The 9,968-nt window shown below is 59.6% G+C and overlaps 1 protein-coding gene across 1 annotated transcript; it reads left to right on the top strand.

The window, feature by feature from the left end:
* Positions 1 to 4,401: 4,401 nt before the first annotated feature.
* LOC309817779 (voltage-dependent calcium channel gamma-like subunit) lies at positions 4,402 to 9,485 on the top strand (the record flags this gene model as incomplete). The annotated part of the gene is made up of 2 exons (XM_082682084.1): positions 4,402 to 4,422; positions 8,895 to 9,485. 2 exons carry the CDS (start codon positions 4,402 to 4,404, stop codon positions 9,483 to 9,485), a joined length of 612 nt encoding a protein of 203 aa, XP_082538210.1.
* Positions 9,486 to 9,968: the final 483 nt, after the last annotated feature.

Genomic DNA, 9,968 nt, shown 5'->3' with positions numbered 1-9,968 from the left:
ACTGAGGTGGTAAGTGGCCAGACGCCCAGACCCTGCTGGTTCAGGCCTGCAGGATCCCCTCTGACCAGCCCTCCACGCCCCTGTGGGGGACCATCCCTCCCTCCCTTCTCACTCCTCTGGCCCCTGTGACAGCATGCCTTCCGTGTAAAGGTCAAAGCTAATAAACGGGGTGATGGGTATTTCCTGGGCTTCCCAGAGCCTAGGCAAAGCCCTGCCTAAGCTTTTAACTTCTCTTGTCATCATTCCGTGCTCACCACCAATTCCTGGGGTCTAATTTTGCTTCCTGGACCCTTTGATCCGGCAGGCGGGGTGCCCTGGTTAAGGAAGAGCACCGGCCCCTTTTGGGAAGGCACGGGCTGTCAGTCTGCTCTCTACAACTGCCCTGGGTGTGCCTAGTTACAGGGACCATCGCCTAGGGACGGAGTGTCTCAAAGTGCGCTGACAACTCCAGGGTCCACGCCTGCAAAGAAGGTGCTAGAAGTCTCCCCAACTCTGCCTGGAAATCTGCAGGTCCTGGTGCCCTGGAGGGGCACCCATCTCCAGGATGGACTTGCCTGTAGAAAGGGGAGACCCTACAGAAAGGACACCCTCTGAGCCCACCTACATCCCTGCTGCATCCGTTCATCCCTTCAACCGGTCAGTCCCCTTCCCCACTGCCCTTGCCCTGGTGGGGAACTGGTGCCGTGGGGTCCCCTGAGGCGACACCCTCACCCGCAGCATAAACATCACACCTGCTACCCACCTGGCCCAGAGCAAAGCACTGTGAAGCAAAGCCCCAGGGCAGGCGGGGAAGCCCCTGGGCCACTATAATGCCTACACAAAGTCTCTGCTGCAGTCAGGCGACTGGGAAGAGGTCGGGATGCAGGGCTAGAGCTTGAGGCAGAGGGGGCAAAGGGCGGGTGGAGGTCTGGCTGGAGGGGATGGAACCGGCCTGGACTCAGGAAACCTGAGGAGGGCGATGGGAGAAGAGAAAGACCCAGTGGGTGAAGGCAGGGCGCTGGGGAGAAGGTGGGGAGGGGATGGGAAGGGAACAGGGAGAGGCAAGTGGGCGGGTCCACAAAGAACGGAGAGTTGGAGGGACCAGGGGTCCAGGCTTCGGCCAGGCAGAGCTAGTCATCAGCTTTGAAACAGCCCAGTGAACTAGGCAGCTCCTAGCAGACTCCCCGTTATTGCCTCTGGGTCTCCCCACGTGTCGGCCCGAGAACCCACACCCCAAGTGCTCAAAGGAGAAAAACCCGGGGCAGGGGCCTCCCTAGTGGCAGAGTGGAGCCTGCCTCAGCTAAGCTTCTCTGGGGTCAGGGGTCAGTGCCCACCCTGCGCCAGGCGCAGTTGACAGAGTCACTGCCCCCACGACCCTCGCAACACCCAAAGGATGCGTTTCCCCGTTTGACAGAAAACCAAGGCTCACGGAGGGGAAGTGATTCGCCCAGAATGCATCCGAGGCTGCTCCATCAATTCGCAAGCCTTACGGTCCAGTCCCTGCTCTTAGAACCGGGCATGCGGGGGTGAAAGAGAGACAGGCCTAGCACTCAACTGTGTGCTGTACTACTTTAGAGAGGGAAACGGACAAATAGAGAAGGTCAGCTAAGGATCAAGAAAATACGAAGGCCCACAACACTGTAAATCAACTATATTTCAATAAATTTAAAAAAGAAAAAGAAAAAAAGGAATGAATGAGACAATATATACAAAAAAAAAAAAAGAAAGGAAGAAAACACGAAGGTAACAGGGTCAAGCGTGTGTGGGATGCTACTCTGGCTGGCGAACTCAAGGAAGGTCCTTGAAGAGGTGACAGCCTGCCCAGCAGACCCCCAGGGAAGGCCTGTCACACAGAGGGAACCGTGAACACAGCATCCCTGAGACTGGACAGAGCTTCCCGCCCAGGGCACAAGCGGGCACGTGCAGCTGGAGCTGAGGGCAGAGGGGTGGGCCTGCAGAGAGAGGGGACGGGAAGCTGCAGGACAGAGGCTGAGGGTGGAGGCAGGGCGGCCCAGCAGGAGGCTGTTACGCAGGCCTCCACCTTAGAGGTGATGGGCCTAGAGCTGGCGAGAGGATGGTGGACCAGGGGTGCAAGGGAAGAGACAGGAGGAGGATGTGGGCCTGAACTGGGGAGGCTGGGGAGGGAGCAGAAATGAAGGGGACGCAGATTTTGACCCTAAAACCCAAGCATCTTACCCCTGATGGGGACTTTGTCTCTTTCTCCTTTGTCCCTCATTAGCCAGGCCAGCGGGTACAGAGTAGGTATACAATTAACTCATTCATATATTCAATTAATATTTATTGAGCACCTACTGTCGTGCCTGGCAAAGTCCTTGCTCGGGGAGGGAGAAGAGAATGGACACCTTTGTTTCAGGTGCAGTGGTCACCGCAGGCTTCTCTCCGACCTCCTTGGGGGAGTGAGGTGGTGAGTCTTAGCTGTGAATATCTTGAAGAAGTACATTTCAGGCAGAGGAAGCAGCAAGTACAAAGGCCCGGAGATGGGAGGGTGCTCACTGAATTTGTTGATTCATTAATCGGTACCTGTGCCCTTGCCTTGGAACTTTCTAAGATCAGTGCCTGGGTCTTTCTCATCAGACGGGAGTGGTCAGAGGGGTGAGTAGGGGCCACGTCCTCCCTTTCTTTACGCAATTCCTCTTTCCCCAACGCTGGCCAGGCCTAGAAGCAGGACAGGTGGAGGAGAAAAGGCAGAGACAGTCAAGCAAGAGGGTGGGTTCTGTGCTGTCCCACTACTCACCCCCAGGCTGTTCCTGGTTTTAGCCCCTGAAGGTCCCACCCTGTCATTCCCCTCCCCCACCCCACTCCCACCGCACCCCCGGCACTTGGAAGCCCCTGCCCCTCACGACAGTCACTCCTGCTGAGTGGAGCTGCTGTCTCTCACTCTGCCACACCCGCAAGTGCGGAGTCTTAACCACTGGACGGCCAGGGGAAGTCCCCCGGCTTTCTTACGCTCATAAAATAATTGGAAGCGGACCATCACTTCCTCATTATCATTCCTAAGTCATTTCTACTTCTCCAGCAATCTTGCTGACATGTCGCTCTAAATTCCACCGATTCAAGCGGTACGCGGGCCTCTCACTGTTGTGGCCTCTCCCGTTGTGGAGCGCAGGCTCCAGACGCACAGGCTCAGCGGCCATGGCTCACGGGCCCAGCCACTCCGCGGCATGTGGGATCTTCCCAGACTGGGGCACGAACCCGTGTCCCCTGCATCGGCAGGTGGACTCTCAACCACTGCGCCACCAGGGAAGCCCAAGACTTTCTATTCTTACCAAGAAAGCATAACAGGCACCAGACCCCCAAACAGGCCTGACCACACACGGAACAAGGCGGGCGCTAGGTTAACGTACCTGACGCGGTTTCTGCGGCAGCGACAGAATCAGATGAACCTCTGACAGGTTGATGCCCGGGACAGGGCTTGGGGTGGGGCGGCGGGAACGTTAGGTGCCAGCTGAGAACGTCCCCGGGCAAAGTCACCGGGGAGCTGCCTGCCTGAGTGGGCCAAGTAACTTCCCTCACCCTGCTTCGAGACGGAGAAAGGAGACCCTGCTTCACCTCAGGCGGCAACCCCCTCCCTGTTTATCAACAGCTGAGAAGGGCTGGGAGGGTCTCAGCTGGAATTTACCCTTCTTGGGGTGGGGACGTTGTGCGCTGCCCCCTTGAGAACTCAAGCCCCATCAAAAGTCCAGGAAGAACAATGACTTTTGTCTTGTCCTATTTGCCTTCTGGATGGTCCCTGCGGAGGCGAGCAGGGCTGTACGCCCCGCTTTGGGGGAGAGAAAAGGGACGCAGGAAAGACGGCCCCGGGGAGTCCACTCCGTTCACATTTACCGAAGCCTCGCAAGACCCCCGACCTTTCACGGGCATCATCTCATTTATCACCCGCGGCTCAGAGACGGAAACAAGAGCCCAGGATCACAACGGCCCACGGTGGTGGAGCTGCAGAGCCCGGGCCCGCGCCTGCCGTCTGGACGCCGCCGCCTCCCCGGACGCTCGGGCGGACCCGCCGGGGCGGACCAGGCTCCTGGGCCCCGGGCCCTCGAGGAATCGGCGCCGCGGGCACAACAGTGCCCTGAGACTGGGGAGTGGCTCCGGGCCTGTAAGTCGGCCGGGTCAGCCCTCCCCCAGGGCCCGAGCCTCCCCTTCGGGCCGGGTCCTGGCCCCCGCCCCTGCCCGGCGGCTCCTCCGGCAGCCCCGCTGACTCAGCGCAAACCGAGCCGCGGCGGGCGGGCGGGGAGGGGCCCGGCCCGACCAGCCGCCCGGGGGCAGCAGTTCCGCCCGCCCCTCCCTCCGGCCCGCCCCGCCCCCGGGAAGAGGTCGGGAGTCGGGAGCCGCGGCCCCGGCCCAGCAGCGCTCGGGAACCCCGAGAGAACCAGGCGGGAGCGCGCGGCCGAGCCCAGGCGCGGGATGACAGCCCTCGGCGTGCAGGTGGGCGAGAGCCCGGTGGGGGTGTGTGGAGGGGCCCGGCTGGGGTCCGGGGGGGAAGTCGCCCAGGGCGCGGTCTCCTCGAGGTCCTGCGGGCACCGAGGCTCCCAAACGGCTAGGGAGGAGTGTTGTGCTTCTCTTTGGGGTCCGCAGTGTTCATCCGTTAGGTGCACCAGAGGGGTCCCTCCTGTTAAAAGGGGGCGCATCTGGAGCGGAGGATGGACGGAATCCACTCGTAAAAATGATCCTCGCCTTGTCACACGAGGAAGCATCTCTGGGGAAGCCAGAACTTTCCTGGGCGGGGGCAGCAAGACCATCTCCCCTCCCAAAACTGATTTTGGGGGGCGGGCAAGGGGGTGGACTCGCTGGGGCACGCGGAAATCTCAGGACAGGCTGTAGAGAGGGGAGGGGCCCGCCTCGCAGAGATGGGGTTTCTCCTTAGAATGATGCGAGGCGTCCATCCGCACCCCCACCCCCCGGGCGTGCGGCTCTCCGCTGCCCTGCGCCGAGCTTCCCTAGCGGACGCGTCCCGCCTCCTTACCTCCCGACTGGACGGTCGGGACGGTGAGAGCGGCCCGCAGCCTCTGCCTGCAAGTGCTCGGCGCCCCGCAGCGCAGATTCCGGGGCTGATCCCGCTGCGCGCACTTTGTAGATGCGGTGACCGAGGCTCAGGTGCAGTAACCCGCCCGTGGCGGCCGGCTCAGCGATAGAATCGAGTCGAACCAGACTTCTGGGCCCGAACAGGAGAAACTCCACCCACAGGCCGCGCCCCAAGCCCCTTGTGGCCGGGACACCGCAACCCTAGAGCCGGATGCAGCGCGTTCCTCTCGTTCTGGGCATAATCTGGAGTCCCGGCCGAGCCGCCTCCGGGACCGGCAGTGAGGAGGGTGGGAGCGGGTGCGGTCCCGCCTTCGGGAGCCGACGGCCCTGCGGGGGAGAGACGTGCACACCGGGATTTAGGAGCGATTTGGGGAAGCGAGTGCTAGATTAAGAGGTGAAGAAACTGCGGCAGGATTAACGGGGGTGGGGAGGGCAGGAGAGCAGCCGGGTAAACAGACTTGACCTTTTAGTGAAAGAAGGGGGCGGGGCTGATGCTTAGGAGCACTTAACCGCCTGCCTGGGACTCTTCTAAGCGGTTGGGGTGCTTAGGTCTCCTTTCGGCTCCTCCCGGGGGGCCAGGAGGCAGGTACTGTTATCTTCAGGGGGTAAATAGCTCGCCGGAGGCCAAAGAGCTAAAAGGCAAGCGTGCTGGCTCCCGGTGCCCTGCGGTGACGCAGGCGGAGCGGGCTTACTCTTTAGGAGGCTGTAGAGGAGATTTCCAGCTGAAGAGGGGGTGGGTCTGACCTGGGCCTGGGCTGAGTGGGCACTGGGAAGGGGGGGCGGGGGGGGAAGCGCAGGGGCGCGGGGCGGGGGCTTCATGTGGAGAAAAGTAGTGAGCAGCCCAAAGTGTCCACTACTTAGGGGTTGACGGGATCAGATGGGGTGCTGGGTTGCAGAGGAAGACAAGACCTTGGCATTGGCCTCAGTGGCCCAGGAGTGCCAAGTGACACTGTTCTACAGGTCACTACTTATCATTCGGGGCTCTGGATGAAAAAGGGAAGGAAATGCTTCCATTTTTTTTTTTCTTTTTTTTCAGTGGAATTGGTCCAGGCCCTAAGAGATTTAAGTGATTTGCCCAAGGTCACAGAGCTAGAGGCTGGTGGGTCAGGGGCAGGGCTAGACTGCCCTCATACCCTCTGGTCCACGGACCTTCCACTGACCACGCTGCTGCCCAGCTGCCCTCCGGGCGAGGATTTCAGGCCCTGCATCACTGGAAGTTCACAGAGGTGCTGGCAGCCGGGGTGTGGGGCAGTGGTGAGGAAGGAGGACTCCCGAGTTACCTTATTACTGTTACTAATATTAATCAGGAACTGTTTCTGTGCTGGGCACCTTTATATTCATGATCTCACTTAATCCTTGGGAGTTTTACTGGTGTCAGAGTTTGAATGATGCCCTCCTTTGGGGCGGGAGGGGGAAAATGACCTGATGTCAGCTGTCTTTTCCTGATCCCAGTGTGATGTCTGAGGGCCTGGAGATTAAAGTTCACTCTGTGTGCAGGACAGGTGGGGCTGAGGGTAGGATGGCATGTGCTTTTTCTCCAGACAGCGTGATGTCTGAGGTCAAAAGGCCTCTGGGTGCTGCGTTCTTGTGACTTGTTGCCTGCGTCTGGGGTTTTCCCATCCTAGAAACTTATCAACCTGTAGGGAGTTATAACCTCCGGGTGCCTTCATGGCTACTCTTTCCTGCAGGGATCACTAACTCCTGCTACAAAATGTAAGTACGTAACGGTAGATGAGAAAATAAGGGTCAAGGAGGTTAAGAAACCTCGCAAAGACAAACACCTTTATGGTTTGTAGGCACAGAGATTTCAAAGTTCCCTTGGTTTGTTTCTTAGTAGAGCCGTTCTTTCCTAATGAAATCCAGTACAGACTCTTAGATTCCCAGCGGCTCCAGCAGGTAAGAGGGACCTGTTGTGGTTGAAGTGAGGGGCCGGGAGCTGACCCCCTGCCCCCTGCTTTAGCACCTGGAGGCCTCAAGGAGACAAGGGGATGCGGTTTGAGAACCAGAGCCCAGACTCCCCGCCTGAGTGTTCTTTACAGCGCCCCCGACTGCCTTTGCCTCTGGTCTGAGTCGGGTCCCGAGCCCTTGGGCGTCCCTCTGGCCACTCCAGCCCTTCTCACCACGTACTGAGCCCCTCCCACGAAGGCCCCAGTGGGTACTTACCGGCTGTGTGCATCCCCCCCCACTACGCATGATACAGTTGTCGGGCAGCTGTGCCAGGCTTTACTGTGATCTCGGTGAATGCTCTTGGGCTGGTCCCCTGACCCGTGTGTGACACTTTCCCTTTTTACATACCCCGCCCCGTCCCCCCCCGCCCCCCGCCGTGGAGCACCCTACTCCACCAGACTCAGGTTTAAGAGTGAGACAGGACCCTAACTAGGCAGAAGTGCTGAAAGCAAGCCGGATCCATAAGGATCCCGGGGCCTCCCGGGAGCGTGGCTCTGCTTTCTGCCCCTCACCGAGAGGGGTGGCCCAGACCGCCTCTGGAAGCCTCCACTTGCACGTGGCATAGGGCTCACCCCCAGAGTCCCCTTTCGGTTTGCTTCCCAGCAGTGACCGTCACGCATGAGCTGTGTGCTTTGCTTGCCTCCCAAACTGGGGCGTGACCTGGGCTGCTTCCACACACACTGTAAAGGGCGTAAGTTATGACTGGGCAGGAGATGGTTTAAAGGGAGCTTCAGACGGAAGTGACAGCGGCTGCAAACTCGACCTCGTGGCTCTTGAGCACGGCACTGGCACCGGGTGCTGGGGACACGGTCCTGCCCTCCCACTATGAATCAGACAGGAATGGAAAACTTGTCAGAACGGTTCCTGACAGAGAGTGACCGGAGGGGTCCGTTCTGGGTTGAGTGGGCAGGACAGACCTCTCCCAGGAGGCGATGTTTCAGCTGAGACATGAAGAATGGAGAAACGGGGGCAGCCGGGAGAAGAGCCTTTCAGGTGGAGGGACCAGTAGGTGTGAGGAGGAAAGTTCTAGGCTTGTCCTAGGCATGCGAGGTGGCCGGGAGGATGCCCTGGGAGGGCTTGTGGGCCGTCTAAGGAGTTTTACCCTTTGAAGCATTCCTTTTGCTTCCGGGTTGGGGGTTGGGGACGGTGGCTTGGGGGTGTCCCGGGGCTGTGAGAAGGGACACCTCACTGGACGCTTGGCCCAGCTTGTCAGGAGAGAGGATAGGGTGTACTTTTGCGGGGCCGAAACCATAGGCTGAAGGGGAGCCTCAGGGACTCCCCCGCCCAGAAGCTTCTAGAACAGACAGCGGTGCCATGTCCTGGGCGGAGTACAGGCTGAGCCAGACTGAAGGGCAAAGTGCAAACATCACTGCGCACTGAAGAAAAGTGCAGAAAAAGCTGGGTGCAGATTAGATTGAAACTGGGGAAGACCAGGGGCCAGAAGAGGGAGCTGTGTAACCTTCACTGATGTGCTAATAATGTCTAGTGCAGCATTCTTGTTTTGCATACAAAGAAACCAAGGCTGGCTGCTAGCTCAAGGTCACGTCTGCCAAGCCAGACAGGTTTGCTGACTTCAGAATGGACCAAGATTTGCCTGTCAATACAATTTGGGTTTCTTATGCATTATAAAGATCATTAAAGAAAGGTCAGGGAACTCTTTGCCCGATGAATAACTGGATCCACAGGCAATGCTTACAGGTCTCGAATGGAGGACGGATGGGGAACAGGTAGGATGGGAGGAGGGTCCCCCCCGCCCCACCAGGAGGTGGGTCTGTGCTGTGACTAAGGTGGGCTTCCCGGGCATCCTGGGAGACCGAAGCAGAAACCGTGGCTGTCGGAAGCTACAAGGTGTGCTCTGGGTCTTCCCTGAGGAGGCTGGTGCGCTGTGGCGGGGGCCCTCCCTCATGCTGCCCCGTGCTGTCTTCCAGGCCCAGAAGCTCCTGGCCCAAAGGAGACCCCGCCGGTCCTTCTTTGAACCCTCCATCCGGGCCCTCATCATCTTGTGCGCCTCCCTGGCCGTGGTCCTCTCCTCCCTCTCCATCTGCGATGGCCACTGGCTCCTGGCCGACGACCGTCTGTTCGGGCTGTGGCACTTCTGCACCACCTCCAACCAGGCTGAGCTGCACTGCCTCCGAGACCTGAGGCAGGCCCACGTGCCCGGGCTAGCCTCGGGCATGGCGGTGGCCCGCAGCGTGGCCACCTTGGCCGTGGTGGTCGCCATCTTTGGCCTGGAGCTCCTCATGGTGTCCCAGGTGTCCGAGGACGCCCACTCGTGGCACAAGTGGGCCGTGGGCTCTGCCCTCTTCCTCCTCGCCTCCATCCTCTCCTTCGGGGGCCTCCTGAGCTTCCTGACCCTCCTTAGGAACGAGGTCACGCTCATGGGCCTCAGCCTGACGTTCTGGAGCGAATTCACGGCCTCCTTCCTCTTCTTTCTGAACGCCATCAGCGGCCTCCACATCAACAGTATCAGCCGGACTGACAGCGTCACGTACCCCTGGGGCCTGCCTGCAAAACTTTAGGCCCCCCCAGCGAGGGCGCTGAGTTCTACCAGAAAGTGTGGTCAAGATGGGACTTCTCCAACACGTGACATTCGAACTGCCGCCTCTCGGCCTTGGGGTGGTCGGGCCAGTGGCCTTTGCAGCCCAGAGGGCAGGTGGGCGCCTCCGAGCCACCAGCTTAGCCACGTTATTAGGATGTTGACTTCACAAGAAGAAACATATTCTGAAACCCATTCTTGAGTCCTTCCTGGGATGGGAGTAGATGTGGAAGCAGCTCAGGTAACCGGTGCTCAGGCTGGCTGCACAGCCAAGTACATTCCACACCTGTTTTAGTGACTCTGCTGGGATATGGGCTGCAGGGCCCCCGGGGCCTCCGGGCTTGCTAAGAGTGAATCGTCTGTCAGCGAAGGGTGTCCAGTCAGTGCCGAGGACTTGCTTCACCAGCTCAAAGGGCCTCGTGCAGATTCCCTGCTTTAGCTTTGGTCGCGTCAGGGAGGCAGCGTT

Source organism: Grampus griseus (genome assembly GCF_964374135.1).
Source record: "Grampus griseus genome assembly, contig: HAP1_SCAFFOLD_287, whole genome shotgun sequence".
Lineage (NCBI taxonomy): Eukaryota > Metazoa > Chordata > Mammalia > Artiodactyla > Delphinidae > Grampus > Grampus griseus.
This window is presented reverse-complemented; position numbering and strand designations above follow the sequence as displayed.